At 46.6% G+C, this 21,253-nt stretch overlaps 1 protein-coding gene across 1 annotated transcript in view; it reads left to right on the top strand.

Annotated features, from left to right (window-relative positions):
• Nucleotides 1–21,253, top strand: part of LOC146174666 (lipase member M-like) — a 74,028-nt gene that overhangs the window by 30,020 nt on the left and 22,755 nt on the right. The window contains exon 5 of the mRNA XM_084585429.1: nucleotides 5,016–5,166. Within this exon, the coding sequence (XP_084441555.1) occupies nucleotides 5,016–5,166 (151 nt within the window). The remainder of the gene's footprint in view (nucleotides 1–5,015; nucleotides 5,167–21,253) is intronic.

The raw sequence follows: 21,253 nt of genomic DNA, 5'->3' as shown, positions 1-21,253 counted from the left end.
CTGTCGACGGTCTTGCACAACTTGAGTATGGCCTCTATGTAGGTGGTGCAAGTTTCTCCGGCAGCCTGGGCCCTCTGAGCAAGTGTCTGCTCGGCCTGTTTCTTCTTTGCAGCTAGGTCGCCAAAACATTCCTTGATTGCTTCGACAAAACATTCCCAAGTTGTCAGTGAGTCCTCGTGGTTCTCATGCCACATCAAGGCCGTTTGCGTCAAAAAAGACTACATTGGCTAGTTTAGCCACTGAATCCCAGCGGTTATAGCGGCTCACACGTTCATAATAAGTGAGCCAGCCATCAACATCTTCCCCTGCTTGGCCGGCAAAGGAACGAGGCTCGCGAAACGGTAGCGTCGCATTCGTGGTAGTCGGAGGCACATCACGAGATGGGGGTAGAGGGTCCCGTGTTGATGTTCGGGGCTGCTCGGTAGTGTGCTGCATTCTTGTTTGAAAAGGGTGGGAGACCAGCGAGGCGACGGCTCCAACGAAGCTCCAGCGATTGAGGATTCGTCTTGAGGATAGTCGTACCCAGCACCTGACCACCAATTTTTTACGACGGCGACAAGACGTCGGAGCGCTGGACAACAAGATGATAGTGCAGGGAGCTCAGCTGGTCAACGGCAGCGCGTCCGGCACGAGAGTCCTCTTTTTTTCAACGTCTTTCTCCTTCACTTGTATTCTAAACTTCACCTTCTTCTGTACTGTTACAAATATATATATATATATATATATATATATATATATATATATATATATATATATATATATATATATATATATATATATATATATATATATATATATATATATATTGTTAAGCGGGGATCCAGGCACTGGTAGTGGGCACTGGTAGCGAGTAAGACCGGAGCGGGGGTGGCTCAGCTTGTAGACAGCTTGTCCGCAAAAGCCACTTCCTCTTTCTCGGCGATCTGTCCGCCTGATTGGAACTTCCTCTTTACAATCTTTACAATATATATATATATATATATATATATATATATATATATACATACATATATATATATATATATATATATATATATATATATATATATATATATATAGGGAGGGGGTTGAATCTCGAATGGGTCCGGTAGGTCATAAACTTGAAGTAGGTGACACATGATGAAAAAACAACACTTTAATCCGACGTTTCGGCCGGGGTCCGGCCTTTGTCAAGGAATGTAGCATATATATATATATATATATATATATATATATATATATATATATATATATATATATATATATATATATATATATATAATGTACGTTGTTGCTATGCGACAGCCATGCTGGGTTGCCATTTTGAAACTATGGCTCACAACAATGTATTGCGAAAAACATGACCCATAGAAAGGTTACTAAAAGAGCTCACGCTCTGAAATCGCAGCACGCTTGTCAATGCTCGAGTGACTCAAAAGCAGCACTGCAACGTATTTACATAGCGAACAATTTTAAAACCTTTTAACACATCTTAAAAGTTATGTACTCAGAATATAGTCCTCTCCACGTCTGCCCGAAAGTATCTGGAAATTAACTGCTGTGTGCATTATTTTATCCTCAGTTTTGCTAACACAAAATTGCTTACTTGGCGGATACGTACAGTAAAAATAGATGCAATAATGATCAGCCGTCTCGGTAATGCAACGGGCTAAGACGAAATCAAAAATGTGCCAACAGCAGCTGAGGGCAAAGAAGAGGTGATGAAAATAATTTTGCTTTGAGAGGTCGGCCAATACTGCAAGAGATAAGGAACAGTGCAGTGACCAAAAAAAGGCTTCTCAAGCGCACGAAACCATTCGACTGACTACTACTGGCGCATATTTGATGTTTTAGGCAGTCGTACGCTTTGTTTTACGGCTTAGAGTGTGGAAACATCTCAAAGCTTTAGGTAGCGAATTCGAATGTTGCATTGTTTAATGTTCATTTCACTGAACAGATCTAATAATGCAAGGCTAACATCATTCAAACTGAGTCAAATACCATTCTACGTTATAATGCCTCGCTAGCCTGGGGATAGCGTGGGGATGCCTTAGAACAAAATCTTGCAGCATGAGCGTGGCATTGGTAGATGGTAGTTGACAGCTTACATGAAGGGCCAATGATTGGCTTCCAGGTTGTTTAAAGTTTCTACAACACAAGACATAAGTGAGTTGGCAGGCGCCACCAATTCGGGTTTCTTCTTTGCAGCGGGTCTTCATAGTTTTGTCGGATGGTCATTCACACAATGGGATATAATGCGTCTGCATATTAATGAATCAGTGCGACCTGACCCCATTCGCCTAATTCGCCAATTTGTATCCCGAGAAACATAGCTGCTCACTGAGTGCCGTTGCTTTATACGACGTCACGAAACATGCAATGGCAGGAGCTACCGACGTTAGTAGCACGTTTAAGACAGAAATCAACCCTTCGGATCCCTGTATCCAGAGTTAGCCACTCTATTCAAGCGATAACGCCACTACCCTATTTCGGACCAACGACAGCGACGGCTCACATTTGACCTTCAATGAGCCAGAGGACAAAGTGTCGCTATAAGCAAGGACCATGCACCACCCATACGGTGTCGTACCACCTTTCACCTTAGACTGGAAGTGGGGCTATAAGCATACACCATACTGAGACTTAAAATACAAAACTGTTTCTACCAGAAATCGAACCACTATCGCTCTGGTACCAAGCCGAGCGCACTAACTATACCACGCGTTACTCGAAAATATCTTAGATTTAAGTAGTAAATCTTTATTCTTTTTGTCAAGTGTGACGGCGATAGCGATGACAATGACGATACAGTTAGTAATAATGATCATTATTATATAAATATAATAATAATAAACCCCCCCCCCACCCAAATGTCTAGTATATTTTTTTAAACGAATGTAAATATACAGGGCGAACCCTGAATAAAGCAAGCAGCTGTCTTTCTTTGCTCCTTTTGTGAAAACGGGACCCATTCCGATGCCGCACTGCATGCGGGAAGGATGTGTTCAAAGGGATGCGCGGACACTCCCGTGACGGTCTTTATAATACATATGCTGTGCAAGGTTTGAAAATACGACAGCTAGGGTTCAGCGAAATTTTATTAAAATTTATTCATGAAAATCATTCACTGCCGTAAAACCGAGATACCACGCTAATTTACCCTCCGTCATCAGTAACTGAAAATAATTTTCCCTGATGCACTATATCAGCGTCATGGCATAGATATAGTGGTAACTCCTTCAAAACCTTCCGCAGTTTTAGTGTCATCGCAATTGTGTTGCTATTTAGCCTAAGTAATCGTTCTGTGCGAGGAGGTCGGGGCGAGCGCTGAGGAACGCGCAACCTGAAAGTGGTGCCACGCAAAGAACGCCCACAAGACGACTGCGGAAGGAGAAGAAGAGGCGTTCAGTAATCGCTTCCCAACAGTAATCACAAAGCTGTAAGATGATTTTGTGATTTATTTCCCCGTATCTCGGGATAAGCAAGCCACAATATTGTTGCTTGTTTTTTACCGTGTGCAATGGGGTTCTCGCACTGAAATTATCTGGCGTACGTTTGACCAAGTTATACTGCTGACACCATGCGAAATATCTGCATTAATTCCCCCCTCCAGTACACATGAACTATTACGTCATAATATAGCGGGCCAGAAAGGAATAAGGCACAGAAGATTCAAAATCGGCTCTGGCGTGCGTAATATTGATTTCGCAAAAAAAGAAGACGGAAGCAGTAAAGTTTGATTTGAACACATCGTGTCTTTTGGGATGTTCTGGTGCACTGGTCCGCTCCGTAGCATCACGTCATCTATAACGGCCGGAAACACGCACACAACTACAAGGAAATACGAGATGATGAAACCCTCTGTGCGCCTTGTTGTGAAGCTCGGCAACTGAGCGACTTATGCGCACATGTAGACATACTTAGAGCCTTACAGTAGGAGATGAGGGTCCGAGTTGTAATTTCCCTTGAGGGTGAGAAGTTCGTATGAAGTAAACCGTCGCGGGCGTAGAAACTGCCGGCAAGTGAGCCACAAGCGGAGACGAAGGACGAGATCAATGTCGTCTCCCTGCGCTCTTCCGTCCGATAGCAGTGAGATATAAAAAAGCCGACAGTCTTCAAAATTATCGCCATTGTGATGGGCTCACTGGAGCGGTAAGCGTGAAGCACACTTTGTGCCAACGTCTTCGCGCCGCTTCGGGGCCCCACTATGATCTTATGCTTTGTAATTGCAAGCCCCATCGAAAAAATTACACCTTCTCTCTTATATAAAAATGAACCCTTGACATCTAGTCACCGCGGCATTCAAAATGCTCGCTTTTCGACGAAGACTATTCTTCCCTCTGTTCAATTGATTTAGGTTTCTTTACCTCTATTTCTATACCCGTACTGCTTTTTGCTAAGTTTTGCTTTCAGTAACATCTTCCTTAATTGGCTACCAGTAAGATTTAAATAAATGATAAATTGCTTTGCGATATCATACTCCTGTCTTGACGGGGATAAACGAAAGGAGACCCAGGTCCGACAGAATTAACAGTTTAGAGTAGGCCTCTGTGATGACTTCAAGGCCACCCTCGAGGTGGGATTTTTTATTCCGTGCTCGAGTTGCATGCGACTTTGGTGAAAGTAGCATCAGGTAGAAATAGTCTACCGACAGCATGTTAAAGTTCTCTCATAAGACCTGAGATGTGCACACTTGCGAACCATTTATTTTTCCACTTATAAGATTTTTTTACTGATCAATGCTTGATATTCGGAGGATAGGTCCTCATGCTTTACGTTCGGAAGAGGAGAGTTCAGTCCGTACCAGTTTTATAGATTTGCTAAGCGAAGAATAGCATATGAAGAAGAACATTAGCGAATTAGTAGATTTAACATTTTAATCCCTCATAGGAGTTATTCTGGCTTAGTAATAATAAAAATGCTTTACGGTTTTCCCTATCGTTATATTGAAGTACAAAAACGTTAAAACTAGCGCTGGGTGAGTTATAAATGCCGCTAATATTGAACCGTCGCTCCCCTTCGTGCGCTTTCAACAGCTTCGACGAGATTGGTCGCTATGACGTGGCCGCTGTCATTGATCACATCTTGGACAAAACAGGAGCACCAAGGCTGACGCTCCTGGGTTTTTCGCAAGGTTTCGCCGCAAGCCTCGTTCTCCTTTCCACCAGGCCTGAATACAATGAAAAGGTGCGTAGCTTCCCATTTGTCTCTTCGCAGCGGGGATATTTGGATAATAAAATGGTAATACATGACAGTCCTAGAGGCTGTATGTGAGATGAATGTAAAAGACACATGGAGGCAGAGAACAAAATAATAACTTCATCAACTAATCAATGAATAAAAAAGCGTAGTGCTTAGTTTAACTTCATACATCATTTACCTACACCATAACAGAACCTAAACAAATATAATAATAGATTTTGTTTTCTTACATTCAGGAAGATATTACTCGTACAATGTAGGACGTGTAGACATTTGAATATCTGACGCATTGAAAAAAATTGCTTTCTAGCATCTGCACGAAACCAGGCTCCAGTTTACAACATTCTTCAACCTAAGTAGAACTTGTATATGAGCAAGCTGCTAAAGTATACTTCTGCATTCATAGTCATGGGGTTAATTTATTGAATATTTTCCTGCCGTGCGCAGACACGCAACGGTCATATATGTTTAGGCTAGGTCTTTGTACAAAAGTGAGATTTCCACGACTATTTTAAAAAAGAAATAGCGAGGAAATAGAAGAAGGGCCAGGCCACTCTGCAGAAATAGTTATTTGTTAAAATATATTGCCGGCTCTGAACGTATCATCGACCAATGGCGCTGCTTGGGGTAGGCAGTGTGTCCTGCAGCGGAAAAAAAAACTGGCTCAGATCCGTTGAGATCAGACCAGCGGTGTGGCCGCAAGGCGTGGCCTGCTTCTGAAGCGAGAGGGCTCTCTCTTTTCAGCGAACTATTCTCGATCGGACTTGTGCGCGTGTGGAAAACTGGTCCTAAGTCTGAAGCGCCGTGACGCACTGGTTCCGGCTTAGCTTTAAAAATATGTCTGCTTGGACAATATTTTGGCAAAGGAAACATTCTGCAAGGAACTCGTAGGCAATGTCATAGTCGATCAGATCAATCAGAGATGACGTTTAACTGAATGAGAAATAAGTGTCGAAGGCAAGCCATCACCTCACACACAATGTGTGACTCGCAGTGCCTCTGACATAATTAGATGTGGTCAACATATCGGACCTTAAGCAGGATACGTTGTTGGGTGAGTTGGTTCATGACGATTGGGAGGTATGTGCGAAAAAAAGACGATCACGAGAAAATAGGAGACAGGACGGAACGAGCGCTCGTTCCGTCTTGTCTCCTCTTCTCTCGTGATCGTCTTTTTTGCGCACATACCTTACCATGTTCTGGGCGCTGTAAAAATAGGAATGCACTCCATCACTGTCCTCGGTTGGATTGTGAAGCATGTTTAAAGCATTTTTTTGCGGGCTTGCTAGTCTTTGTACACCGCGAAGCAGAAGTGATAATAGCGGTACTGCCGACAAGAATAGCGGTGGTACAGGGCAACAATCACCAGCCATGATAGAATTCAGCAACGAAATGTGTTTGTTTTTTCTTTGACGTGAAAGATAAATACCTCAGACGTGTTACTAAGGGTAATTAAAAAACATGGGTTATGTATTGACCAGCAATTTAAGTATTCACTTCGCCGACTCCTCAGATAGATTTCAAAGGCGAATCCGCGACAAATCACAATTTCCTGCAAATTCACATTTTTTAAGGCTCTTAATATTGTTCTATTCCACTTCAAAATCTTTAAAAACAGAACATATTCGTGAAAGCTTATTGAGCGGTTAATATTCCTCCCAAATGTATAGCAGTCATAGGCAGTATCGAACATACATGTATCATAGGTATTATGATACATGTATGTATGATACTATGGGGCGGTTTCTTTGGACATCTACCACATGATGTGGGCATGCCCCTCTAATCCGGCTATCAACCCTCACCCCAACCCAACCAGGGAGGACTGGGAGGTGACCCTGCTCGGCTGCTTTGACCTACAGGCCCAACGGGTCTTAGTGGGGCGAGCCCGAGGGCCGGCAGATGCCACTTGGGTGCCGAATTTTGTGTATAGCTAATAGGTATTGCGTGCTGAAAATGTATCAGATTATCGGCGTCGAGAATACATTTTAGTGTTTCGTGTGTCGTATCAATACACAATACTATAAAAACTGCAAACTTTGAGGCGGCTGCAATTGTGACTTTGGGTCAGCAATGCCCGCTTAGGCGATGTAGAAGCCGAAAGCCAGTTCGGCTTGTACTTCCACCAGAGTTCCCTTCCACTCGGCGTATCCTCAAAATGACACATTTTGTCAGCCTCGCCTGATTGCCGTATATTCCGCCTTTTAAGCTGTGTTGCCGAACCGCACTTTGGTGCTCACGATGTTTTCTTGCGAGCATCTAGTTCTCCCATACGCGCCACATATTTGCGTTTTCTTCTTCCTCGCTTCTCACTCGCGCCGAGAGTTGCATACACCGTGTGGTGCTACCTTTTTACATCATGTAAAGGCCTTTGAAAGGCGGATGAGTGGCTCTTACACCGTCTTTATGACAACAAACTGCTGTGTCCGGCTAGCTATTAACATTTTGACCCTGCTTTCCTGGCAGCTGCCCACATTATGGAGCGGTGTCTTCGGACATCTACCACATGATGTGGGCCTGTCCCTCTAATCGGGCTATCAACCCTCACCCCAACCCAACCAGGGAGGACTGGGAGGTGACCCCGCTCGGCTGTTTTGACCTGCAGGCCCAACGGGTCTTAGTGTGGCGAGCCCGAGGGGTGGCAGATGCCACTTGGGTGCCGAAATAGGGACCTTCACTAGTGTTTGTGACGGTTGACACCCTGAGGGTCGGCTCGTGCGTAACCTCATGTATCTGTATATGAATAGTTTCCCACCACCACCGAACACTTCCGACAAACCTCGAGCCGGAACAGGTGTACGGCGAAGGGTTTATTACAGATCGAGCTGTATAAACTGTAACTTAAAATAGACACCTATGAGTGCAGAGCCTCCGTCGGCTAATCTGTGCAGTTTTAATGCACATGAGCGTAACCTCGTCGTAGCTGTTAACTAAAAACTGGTGCATATATCGGAAACAAGGGTATGATCGGATAGAAAATGGTTGATATGGTATAATCAGGCAAACAATGAAAGTCTAATAAGTGTGTAAGTGGGAGCTAAGATAGCCGCCAGACAACTTCTGGCTTCAGTTCTCAGCTTCCGGTCACCTGTCTCAGTGGATTCCCCGCCTCAGATGAACGCCCTTTATCGTTCCTTTAAACGGATGAGAGTTCAACGGCGTTCTAATAATAATAATTGGTTCACAGGAAAGGATACGTGCAGTATCTATCACAAGTTCTGTGGACATCTGGACAGAAAGCTAGAGTAAAAGCAGAACGACAGGAATGGATACTGTAGTGGAAGGCTTGCGAATAATTTCGTTCTAATTTGGTTTAAAGCCGCACTGTCCACCCTCCGGTCGAAAATATTTTCTTCCCCGGTGACTGTGAGACTTCGCCCCTAGAACGTAAGCCCGCAAAATGTTTTTGAAAAGAGTAACTAATAACGCAGTTACAGCCACCGCAATCACCCGATTCTGTCATGCTTGTCTCCTTCCGTTCCCTCGCAAAGGTTTTTCACTCTCCTGCACGAGGTCGTCTAGCCTCCGCAAGACAAATTCCCCTTCCTCCTTCCTCCGCGTTTGGCGGGAGGTGGGGCGTGGCACTCCGCGAGCGCGAAAAAAAAAGAAAAACGGGCGAGGGAGAGCGCGCCAATGGATTCAGTCTGGCCGTGCTGAATCTGGCCGTGACGAGGGAAAAGCGCGCGGCAAGCGTTAGACGCCCATTCTCCTCCCGTCACTCAGCGAGACGGACCAATGGACGTCGTTCTCTGGAAGTACGTCATTACTGTGGTTCGACGGACTCATGCTCCGACACACGCCGGGGAGTTCCACGCCGACCAAGCTGGAGAGCGGACGTGCAATCGATGGGCTTCATCGACCACGAACGCTTGCGCTCTATTTCGGCCACTGGATTTCGGAAATTTTCTGGGATTCGACTCTATTCAGGAAGCGCTCACCGCGGATTATCAAGACTCCAAGGTGGGCCGATTCTTTCGCACATTTTTGAGGCTTTGAAGAACTTCGCAAGCCACGGGGGACACTAGGCCTAGTTAGGCCTAGGCAAACAAAGGCACCCCCGGCCGTTTAGAATTTCGGCGAAAATAATGGAAACCGTGGAGGGAACGAGCATAGACCCTGCGGAGCTGAAAGAACCTGGCCAGTGGTTTATTGCCAAGAAAAGAGGAAAGGCGGTGCCACTTGAGAACGAGGGACGCAGCGTCACCGATGATCAAGGGAGAGAGCGAGCCGCGTCCAAGCTCGCCGGGAAGAGATTGGCAGCAAAGTCGGTTGAAAGGCAATCGATCAAGATACCTGACGGAACTGACAAAATAATTCTCCGCCCACGGGGAGGAGTCAGCCGCCTACTTAAGTATGGCAACATTGAACTTGCGGAGTTGATCGCTCGCACCGCAAATATAAACATCAGAGAGGCCGCGGAAGACACCTTCTCGGTCAACACAAAACAGCAGTCTATCCTCATCGCAACAGACAGCGAAGACCGGAAAAGAAAATACGTCGCACTACGCGTCCTCGAATTCGAGGGCCAGAAAATTGAAATCACGGCCTACGTCGCTATGCCCGAAGACTGCGGCAAGGGGGTGGTACACGACATTCCCCTTCGCATCACCGAGGAAGAAATAGTGCAACGGCTACGCACGATCAAAGGCAACCCCCCCGTGCTAGGAGCCAGGCGCCTGGGCAGGAGCTCAACCACCGTGCTGATACTGTTTGAAAAACCAGAGGTGCCGAGGTGGGTGAAACTCTCACTTACATGGCAAAGATGTGTCTTATACAGAAAGAAATACGAGGTTTGCAACGCATGCGGGCGCCTAGGGCACCGCGAAGATGTCTGCCCAGATCCGAATAACGCTAAGTGCAGAGGATGCGGAGAAGAGCGCCCAGATCAGGGACACACCTGTGAAATAAAATGTCAGCTGTGCGGTAAAGACCATCCGCTTGGCGACAAGAAGTGCAGAGAACTCTACAGGACTCCCTACCAGACCAAAAAACGTCAATGGGAGCAGAAAATTGCCGAACAGCAGCAGCAACAGCAGCAGCAGCAGCACAACGAGCAGCATCAATATCCCAACACCACACCTGAGAGCGGCCGCAGAGGACGCTCGAAATTCAGAAGAGACCACCGTGACCAACGCGGATATTCTCAAGAAAGGGACGGAGGCTTCCGGGCGCAGAGCGGGGACTTCCCGCAGTTGGAGGACGCCAACCGACGTCACCGATCAAGCTCCCGCAGCAGCAGGGAGCGGTCCGGATCCAAGTCCAGGTCGGGGTCCAAATCCAGAGTCACGGCTAACTCCACGGACCCAAGGAACCCGTCGGCCACCCAAAAGCGAAGCCCGAGCGGGGACAGTAAAACCGTGAGTTTCAGCAGTGGGGTTCCCCAGGCTAAAGATGAGGAAAACAAAGAAAAAGATAAAGAAATAGAAAAGTTAAGAAAGGAAGTTGCGGAACTGAGGGAGATAATTAAGAAACTCACTCAGGACCAATACCAATCTAAATCACAGCCAAATTCCGGGGCTCCCCCGCCTCCACAGGCTCTCCCCGCAAAACAAGTAGCCAAACCGACACCTCCACCTGCGACGCCAAAGGTGCTAACACCACCCGCGGCGTCAGACACGGAGGAGGACGCTATGATCACTGAACAGTGCAGGCCACCTCCCCCGCAGAAACGAAGAGGCGGGGAAACGGATCCGCTGGCGGCAATAGAGCGTAGACTAGACGCCAAATACGGGGCGAGACTCGAGCGGCTTGAGACAGGCATGACCAATATCATAGGCGCCCTAAACCGAATTCAGGAACAATCTAAACAAACAAACGCGGCTCTTGCTGCTATGGCAGAAAGGCAAACAGTGAGAGAAGAGATACTTGACCAATTCCAACATGGGCAAAACGCAACCAAAGATTAATTCGACGATATGGCAGTGGAACTGCCGAGGATTCCCGCGCAAGCGAGCGTTAGTGCAACAACATCTCGAGCAAATAGTTGAAAAACCTCTAGCCGTAGCCCTACAGGAAACTGGCAAAGGAGTAATTAAATTATCAGGATATCAAGCGTTTGCTAGTGGCCGGGGAGAAAAATCCCGGGTCACTACATTCGTCAAAAGGAACGTAGCGGTGATCGAACATGAAATTAGTTCTCGCGACATTGAGGCGGTTTTCGTTGAAATCATCACGGGCAGGAAGAAGGAACCCAGTATTTTCGTCCTAAACATATATAGCTCTCCTCAGCAGCGCAAAGTTAGGTTCAAGACATTATTTCGCAAAGCAATGAAGGCAGCCGGAGCTAACCCCCTGCTAATTGTAGGAGACTTCAACGCCTGCCACCAAGAGTGGGGATATAATAGGCAAGATCCGAAGGGCAGGCAGTTATGGGAAGATTTTCACGAATTAAACCTCACCCTGCAGACAGACTCTGGCTGCCCGACGAGGGTGGGAAACAGTGTGAGCAAAGACACAACCCCAGACTTAACATTTACCAAAAACATAGAGGAGCTTAGGTGGAACAACACAGAGCTCAACTTTGGAAGCGATCATTACGTCCTCGAAATAACGCTTAAACGGGGAGTCAAAGTAAGACGAGAAAAGATCATCAGCGCAATCGAATGGGAGAAATTCAGACAAATTAGGGAATCTGCCAACATGGACCAAAATATTGAAAATATCGACGATTGGGCAGAAACCCTCATGCACCACGTTAAATCCGCTACCATTACCCTAGAGGGGGACGATGCACCGAAAACAGTCGACAGGAAACTCCTACACATGTGGGAAGCAAAAAAAGGTATGGAAAGACGCCTCCGGTGTCAGAGATGGAACCGAAACCTAAGGCGAAAAATAGCCAGGCACAATAAGGAAATTGAGGATTATGCAATTAAACTCTGCGAGGAAAACTGGTGTAACAGGTGCGATGAAATGGAGGGCAACATGAGCCTTTCAAAGACGTGGAGCCTGCTACGATATCTTCTTAATCCCGACAGTTCGAAAACACAGTCAAACACAACAATAGCAAAGGCAAGACACGCGTTCGAGGGGACTGACGCGGAACTAATAACTAAACTCGTAGACACATATGTCGGCGATACAACATCCCTCCCTCTTAGGCAACACGCGGGCCCACCGAACGAGGCCCTCGACGCGCCCATCTCAGAAGCGGAAGTTAGAGCCGAAATGCTTAGCTTAAAGACGCGATCAACTCCAGGCCCCGATGGAGTAACAAATAAAATGCTACGAAACCTAGACGACGCTTCCATAACGGCACTCACCAACTACATGCAAGAAGTATGGAGTAGCGGTCGTCTTCCCCAGCAGTGGAAAACTGCAAACGTTGTGCTAATTCCAAAACCTGGCAAGCCCCCGAAATTGGAAAACCTCAGACCTATTTCTCTAACCTCATGCATTGGAAAGCTTATGGAACGCGTAATCCGAACAAGGCTAACTAATTTCATGGAGAAAAACGACCTGTGGCCGCATGAGATGGTCGGGTTCCGACCGGGCCTGTGCACACAGGATGTAATGCTCCGATTACAACATGACATAATTGACTCGAAATCCAGAGACGCGAAGGTAATTCTAGCACTAGATCTAACAAAAGCATTTGACAACGTAAAACACCAGGCAATTCTCGCGGGACTACAGGAATTAGGAGTCGGCGAGAGGACATATAATTACGTAATGGATTTCCTGACAAACAGGACGTTGAAACTAAAGTTTCAGGACCTAGAATCCCCCACTGTCCACCTGGGAAGTAAAGGAACTCCGCAAGGCTCGGTGCTCTCCCCCTTCCTTTTTAACGTGGTGATGAGAGGCCTTCCTGCTGCCCTTAAAGTCATAAAAGACCTGAAGTTCAGCATTTACGCGGACGACGTTAATCTCTGGATGAACAACGGCAGCGATGGCAGCATAGAGGAACGCCTACAGGCGGCGGCGGACACCATTGTGTCCTACGCGGCCGAAAGGGGTCTTTCGTGCTCTCCGCAAAAATCCGAACTTTTCATATATAATCCAAAATCAATGAGGTGCAAGGGCGACTTTAACGTAGAAATAAAGGTCGACGGCAAAACCGTACCAAGAGTCCAGCAAATCAGAATCCTCGGACTTTTTATTCAAGAGGACGGGTATAATGACGGAACGATAAAAAAACTCACTACCTACGCGACGCAGGTAACAGGAATATTTAGGAGGATTGCATTCAAAGGCAGAGGCCTCAAAGAGAGAAGCCTCTTGAGACTGATGCAGGCGTACATAATAAGTCGAATATGCTATGCCACACCGTTCCTCAACATCAGGACCAATGAAAAAGAAAAGATAGACGCACTCATCAGGCGTTGCGTCAAGAGGGCGCTGGGTCTACCCATCTCCTCTTCTACGGAACGCCTGATAGAAATGGGAGTGCATAATAGCTGGACGGAACTTGCTGAAGCGGTAAGAATCGCCCAACATGAAAGATTAAGTAGGTCGAGCACGGGTCGAACCATCTTAGAATGGGTGGGTCGAAAAATAGATAGGGGCACAGCCGACAAGGTTTTCCTACCACCACAATGTCGCGAGAACATCATTGTCCGTCCTCTCCCCCGCAACATGCACCCAGAATACCACAAGGAGAGACGGGAGAAGAGAGCAGAAGCACTGGTTAAAAGTGCAAAAGAATTCAGAGTAAAAGAAGTTGCCTACGTAGACGCTGCAAGCGGCCTATCAGCGGCGGCAGTCGCCGCGGTAGTCGATGGTAGCGGCGCACCAGTCGTCTCCGCCACCATCCGAAGTAGAAACATAGACACGGCTGAAGAGGTCGCAATAGCGCTCGCTTGCGTCGGAACGAAGGCTAGATTGATCTTTAGCGACAGTAAAACTGCTCTCTGGAATATCGGAAAAGGCAGGGTCTCACAAGAAGCCGCCCGAATTCTAAAAGCTGCAACTAAAATTGATCGCAAAATCACCCTAATTTGGGTCCCAGCACACACGTCCGTCCCCGGCAACGAGGCGGCCCATGATTTAGCCCGAGATCTCTACTTCCGGGCAAACGCGGAGCCGCCCGACTGCCAGGCGATGGACGAACGTTTGCAAACCTATAAAGAAATCATCGAAAATTATAGATTAGGAAGACGTCTGATGCCGCCACCGGATCCTAGCTTAAATAATAAAGAGGCCATAGCCTGGCGGCGATTACAAGCCGGAAATTTCCCGAACCCTGTCTGGTTGTTTCAAACCCAGATAGAGGAGAGAAAAAACGATAAATGTAAAGCCTGCGAAGCGAGGGGGACCCTCGACCATATAATTTGGGAATGCCCTAAGTCTCCGGGCGCTAGGGACAACATTAAAAGTAGAGAAGCCTGGGTAACCCTGCTGCGAAGCGACGTCCCCGCTGACCAGCAGAAAGCCGTCCGCCTGGCGGCTGAGGCCGCGAATAACCAATGTATATTCGCCAGTCCTTAGTCGCGGAGGTTCCAGCCCCCGTTCCTCAGGCCTGCGTGCCAGGAGCGGGGAGTAGGGGGCCTCCTAAATCGGTGGAAATTAAAGTTTTAATCAATCAATCAATCAATCGACGGGCCAGCGCAGAAAACGGGGAAGCTGGCTTCCCGAAGGAGAGCATGAGAGAGCTTTGATTTGTATTTTCGTTGCTTTACGGCGCGCGTATCACTGTAGCATTTTGCACAGACTATCTCCGGTACCTGATCGAAACACTGGGCTCCTTTGCTTAAAAGGTCCTTCCCTGGACAGTGGCCCTTTAAAGGAAATAAAAGGCGCAGTCTCCGTCTCACGCGTAATGCCGCTGACATCTCGCTGACAACACAGCAGCGGTCAGGCTTACACCTTTTATATTAGAGAGAGAGAGAGAGAGAAATCTTTATTGTCGGGAGTAGTGTTACTTGTTCTTAGTGGAAGAGCCAAGTGGCCGTTAGCTGGTGGCTTGCAGGTTGCGGTGTCCACAAAAAAACAAGCGAGACAGTTACCGCGCCTTTCCCTTCCTATAAATAAATAAATCAGTTTTGCGGCAACTTCTTGTTGTTGTTGTGGCTGTAGGAAGAAGGAAAAGAAAATGCACGGGCCTGCTACTGGCTCTGTAGCTGAGCCACCTCCGCTGCCTCGTGCAGACAGAAGAGAAAAGGAAGAGGGAAAGAAAGACGCGCGCTGCAACAACAGCCGTCGTCCACCACCGAAGCGATGGCAGGTGCAATGACGGCCTACAACAGATAAATATTCGGTGGCAGGCTAGCCCCCGCCGCAAGCGGTGGTGACCTACCTGCCTCCGCAACTTCTTCAGCGCGGTTTATAGCGCCCAAGTGTATATCGGCGCTTTCTTTACGTAGCACTTCTTCCCAGGATTCAAGCAATAATAAATGGTTCAAGGGAAGGTGAAGGCGCAGTATCCGTCACACTTGTTTCTGTGGACACCTAACCCGCCCCGTAAGGAAAGGAAGGTGGAAGTGAGAGTGGAAGGAGAGAAAGAGGAGACATAGTGGAGGGCTACGGAGTATTTTAAACCACCTGGGGATGTTTAAAGTGCTCTGACATAGCGCAGCAGACGGACGCCTCTTTGTTTCGCCTCCATAAAAACGCAGCCGACGGCAGTCGGAATCGAATTTCAGTGCAGATTCTGCAGTGATCTCAGAAATATTTTTTTCAGCCCGAATCTTGTTGTTTTGATGGTTCGGTTCGTTTGGATAGGCTTGGTTTATAAAGTGTGCCGCCTAAAAGCTCAACAGGCTGTGGGACACGTCATAGTGGACGGCTGCGGAAATTTCGACTACCTATGGCTCTGTAACGTGCACTGACGTCGCATAACCCACGGGCGTCTTGCTTTTCGCCTCCATCGAAAAGCGGCCGCCACGGCCAGGATTCGATCCCGCATCACTGGGCACAGAAGCCGAGCGCCTTAATCACTGCATCCTGTCGTCCCTGGGTTCAGCAGTCGAGCCACCAAGGTGAAGCGTTAGTGAAGCATTTTCCTGCGCTAAATATGGCGTTAACAGGTGTGGGTAGGGTCCAGTACAAAACGCTGTACTATCATAGCAGACTCTTTCTAAAGAATTATTTGGCCATCATTTATGATCCCTCCTGATCCACGCTCCATACTGTATCACGCCTTGGGCTATGACATGCAGATGCTTATATGTGCAGAAACCAGTGTTGTACGCAGTCCGACGTTTGCGTTATCCAGACGAGAACGCCTCGCCATGTGGCACATGCCGAAAGTCCAAACTGCGGCCGCACGGAAAACATGAGGCACGCGCTCTTCAAATGCCTAGTGGCGCTGGTAATGTGGCGCTTAGTGAGAAGGATGTTCTCCGTGCACGGTGGCCCTGGCGCCAGGCCGCCACGTGGATGTTTTGTGCGGCTAGTAGTCGCCTGTGTATATTTTGTGCTGTGGAAGAGGCGTTGCCTTGCTGAAGTCCATAGACAGCCAGCCAGGGCCATGTACCCAGCGCAGCAGCGACTGCGTCTTCAATGGTGGAAGTATCTCTCTGATCAACTGGACAGAGATAATAATAATAATAATAATAATAATAATAATAATAATAATAATAATAATAATAATAATAATAATAATAATAATAATAATAATAATAATAATAATAATAATAATAATAATAATAATAATAATAAGAGAGGCACGGTTTCTGCAGCGCTGGCACACCCGTTTCTTCGTCGTTCGGGACGGCAGGCTTGTTATGCCAGCTTTGCCAAACTAACTCCTCCCCCCCCCCCTCTTTGTTACGTACCTCGAATCATAAGGAAGTGTATAGCCATATAAGATTTAATCATCTGTCATTAAGTTTCTCACTGTAATTCATTTTGAACTTTTGTTCTGTAGGTATTGGTGAACACGGAATAACTATTAATATGTGATTGTTGCTAGTATCGCAGCTTTCGTTTTCCTCTCATGTACGTACTACAGTGCGTGTGTGTGTATATACAAGTACCTATGTGTGTGGAAGACAATAAATTCCCTCTACTCCTTCACCAATCGCCTTGCCGTTTTGTTTCTGTGTCGGATTAACGTGCCTGGGTGATTTTTAACCCACCTGGGTACCTGTGATATGAAGTAAATATTTACGTCAACTCACAACTTTATGTATCCCAACACACATATTCATCCAAACATGTCAGATGGAAGTGTCTTGAATAGTTTTAACCACACTTCATCATCATCATCATCTGCCTGAATATACCCACTACAAGGCGAAGGCCTGTCCCATATTTCTCCAATTAGACGGTTCTGTGCAGTTGCATCCACTTGACCCCTGCGAGCTTCTTAAACTCATCCGCCCACCTAACTTCCTGCCGCCCCCTGCTACGCTTTCTTTTCCTTGGAATCCAGTTTGTTACCCTAAGCGAGCATCGGTTATCCTCTCTTCGCACTACACGTCCTGCCCATGCCCATTTGTTCTTGATTTCCACTAGATGTCGGCAACTTGAGTTATTTCTCTGACCTACTCTGCATGCTTCCTATTTCTTAATGTTACCCCTACCATCTTTCGTTCCATAGCCCTCTGGGGTGTCCTCAACTTAAGTAGAACTCTCTTGGTTAGCCTCCAGGTTTCAATCCCATAGGTGAGTACAAGTAAGATGCAACTGTTGTATACTTTCCTCTTTAGCGATACCGGTAAGCTGCTAGCCATAATCTGCGAGTTCTTGCCAAATGTGCTCCATGCCAATCTTATTCTTCTTGTTACTTCCTTTTCATGGTCCGGATCTGCGGTTAGTACCTGTCCTAAGTAGACATATTCGCCTACTACTTCAGTGCTATGCAGTGCTTCACTACCTAATATAAACTGCTGTTCCTTCCCGAGGCTGTTGAACATTACCTTAGTCTTCTGCATATTGATTTTTAAGCCTGCCTTTCTACTTTTCCTGTCTATGTTATCAATCATTATTTGCAGTTCATCCCCCAAGTTACTTAGCAAGGCAATGTCATCAGCAAATCGCAGATTACTGAGGTATTCTCCATCTACACTTATCCCTACTGCTCCCATTCCAAGTCGCTGAATACTTCCTCTAAGCAAGCTGTGAATAGTACTGGGGAGATCGTGTCTCCTTGCCTAACTATACTTTGTTTATGGGAAATTTGTTACTTTCTTTATGCAGAGCTATGGTTGCTGTGCAGCGAGTATATATATATATCTTTGAGGACTTTCACGTACGGCTCGTCCACCCCCTGATTTCGCAATGCCTGCATCACTGCCGAGGTTTTTACTGAGTCAAATGCTTTTCTGAAATCAATGACTGCTATGTATAAAAGCTTGTTATATTTCGAGCATGTTTCTATCACCTGGTTGATGGCATGCATATGATCAATAGTAGAGTACCGTTTCCGAAATCCTGCTTGATCCTTTGCTTGACTGCAGTCTAAGGTTGCCCTGATTCTATTAGCGATTAACTTAGTAAATGCCTTATACGTAACAGACAGCAAACTGATTGGTCTGTAGTTTTTAAAGACCTTAGCGTCCCCTTTCTTATAAATGAGGATAATGTTTGCGTTCTTCTATGGTTCCGGTACCATCGATGACACCAGGCACTGCGTATACAGGGTGGTCAGTTTTTCTAGCACGATATCCCCCGTCCTTCAACAAATCTATAGTTATCTGATCCTCTCCAGCTGCTTTGACTGTTTTCATAGTTTCTATTACTTTCTTAACCTCGTCCTTCGTCACTGGTGGAACGTCTGACTGTTTTTACCTAGCACCAATCTCATTACGGCCCTGACTACTTTGGCTACTGTAGAGATCAGTATAGAACTCCTCAACTACTTTGACTATCTTGTCCATGTTCGTGATGACGTTGCCCGCCTTGTCCCTTAGCGCATACATCTGATTTCTGACTATGTCCAATTTCTTCTTCACCGATTTAAGGCTTCCTCCGTTCTTTACAGCATGCTCAATTTTCTCAATGTTATACTTTCTTATATCGACCACCTTGTGCTTATTCATTAGCTTTGATATCTCTGTCAATTCTATCTGGTCTGTTCGATTGGAAACGTTCATACTCTGGCGTTTCTAAATCAAATCTTTTGTCTGCTTAGACAGCTTACCAGTATCCTCTCTAACTATCCGACCGCCTACTTCTACAGCGCACTAAGTAATGATATCTCTGAAATTATTGTTTATTTCTTCTACGGTAATGTCGCCATCCTCAGTTAGAGCTTCTGTAGCGAGATTCTGAACTCTTATGCCCTACCCCTCACAGCTAATTCGTTGATGGACTTCTTTCTTACTAATCTGCTGCGTTCCTTTTCCAGATTTAGACTAATTCGAGACCTCACTATCCTGAGTTCACTGCATCGCACTTTCCCGATTACATTTACATCTTGCATAATTGCGGAGGTTGAGCACAGCATGATTAAATTTCATTTTAGTCTCCCCGTTAGGACTTTTCCATATCCATTTCCGGTTCTTTCGTTTGTTGAAGAAGGTATTCATTTCCCTACCTTGGCATTGAGGGCGCCCATTAGTACTGTATACTGCGTCTTTACTGTTCGCATTGCCGATTCTACACCTTCGTAGAAGCTTTATACTGCCTGGTCATCAGAACTACATGTAGGTGCATAGGCCTGTACAACCTTCAGTTTATACCGCTTATTAGGCCTAATTACGATGCCTGCCACCCTCTCATTAATACTATAGAATTCATCTATATTACCAGCAACATACTTATTGGCAAGAAAACCTACTCCTAGTTCTCGCCTCTCCGGTAAACATTGATAACACAATAGATGCCCATCCTTCAGTACAGTGTATGCCTCATTCGGCCTCCTAGCCTCACTAAGCCCTATGACATCCCATTTCATAACCTCTAGTTCCTCTAACAGCACTACTAAAAGCTTCACTAGCTAGGGTTCAAGCGTTAAACGTTGCCAGGGTCAGTTTCCAAAGGCGGCCTGTCCAGCGGAGCGAGGAATTTTTAGCACCCCCTGCTGCGTCACAGGTCTGACCGCCGCCGTGGTTCCGCAGCCGCTGGTGACTGAGAGCCAGGGTTTGATAGGACTAATCATGGGAGGTGGAGGCCAATTACTGCACCAGGGTGTCCAACTCCTGTTCTGGTGAGGGAGTCTGTTGCCTGAGGTGTTCACCGTTATCAGGTGGCACCCCAAACCTGTTTCTGCAATTCCATTAAAACGCGGTTTTTTTTTTATCCGGTGGCGAACTGCGCGGCACCGAGATTCGAGCCCTGGTCCTCTTGCATGCGAGGCGGATGTTCTACCGCTACGCCACCACTGAAACGACTACCTGTTATATAATGCAAATATATATGTCCACTCGCAGCTGTTTACATCGCAACGCACTTGTGCAATACATACTATGCATGCGATTGCTGTGCACGTTTATATTGTAAGGTAACGCGAAGGTAACACAGTGCTCACAATATCTATTTTATTCGGCAAATTATTCTACTCTGTGTATACCTTCATGAACGTTGCCATTCAAAATTGTATATATCGTCATAACGAACAGCCGAGTTTTATTCTGCATTTGCTTGTTAGGATGTTTTTATGTGCACTTCCCTTTGTTCTTAAGCATTGTAGGAGAAGGTTAATTTTACACGTCGAGGTCGGCGAGGAAGCGGGGCGATTCAGACCGGCTCTATGGTCCACGCGACAACTCCAAAGACTGCTCCCTCTTCGTCAACGTCCAGCGAAGGAGTCCATCTTCTTCACGGTGCCCCCCCCCCCCCCCCCCCCCAGAGAAAAAGGAGCCATTCTGGCGACTTAAGGGGACGAAGATACAATAGGATCGTAGAACGCCTTAAGGCGCTACACACGTACAGTCTCACGGCCACGGCGTCAGAAATTAGAAGATGGCGTAAGCGGCTCAACAACATAATTCACTGGTAAAGCGCGCTCGACGACACGGTAGGGCCTGTGATGCTTTGAGATCAGCTTTGCGGAGAAACCGGGGCTACCGGACGGAACCCATAGCCACACAAGTGAGCCGAGCTCAAAGTGTGGTGCATTCTCCTGATCGGTGTCATGGCGATATTTTTGACGCCACTGAGAGCCGGTCGTAAACGTGCGGGCAATCTGGCGGCATTCTTCGGCATACTTGGCACCTTCTGTCACTGTAGTGTATTCTGATGGATC

This window comes from Amblyomma maculatum, chromosome 11 (assembly GCF_055883805.1).
Source record: "Amblyomma maculatum isolate TAMU_Amacu chromosome 11, ASM5588380v1, whole genome shotgun sequence".
In the NCBI taxonomy this organism is placed as follows: Eukaryota; Metazoa; Arthropoda; class Arachnida; order Ixodida; family Ixodidae; genus Amblyomma; species Amblyomma maculatum.
Note: the sequence above shows the minus strand (reverse complement) of the source record. Positions and strands in the feature narration are given on the sequence as shown.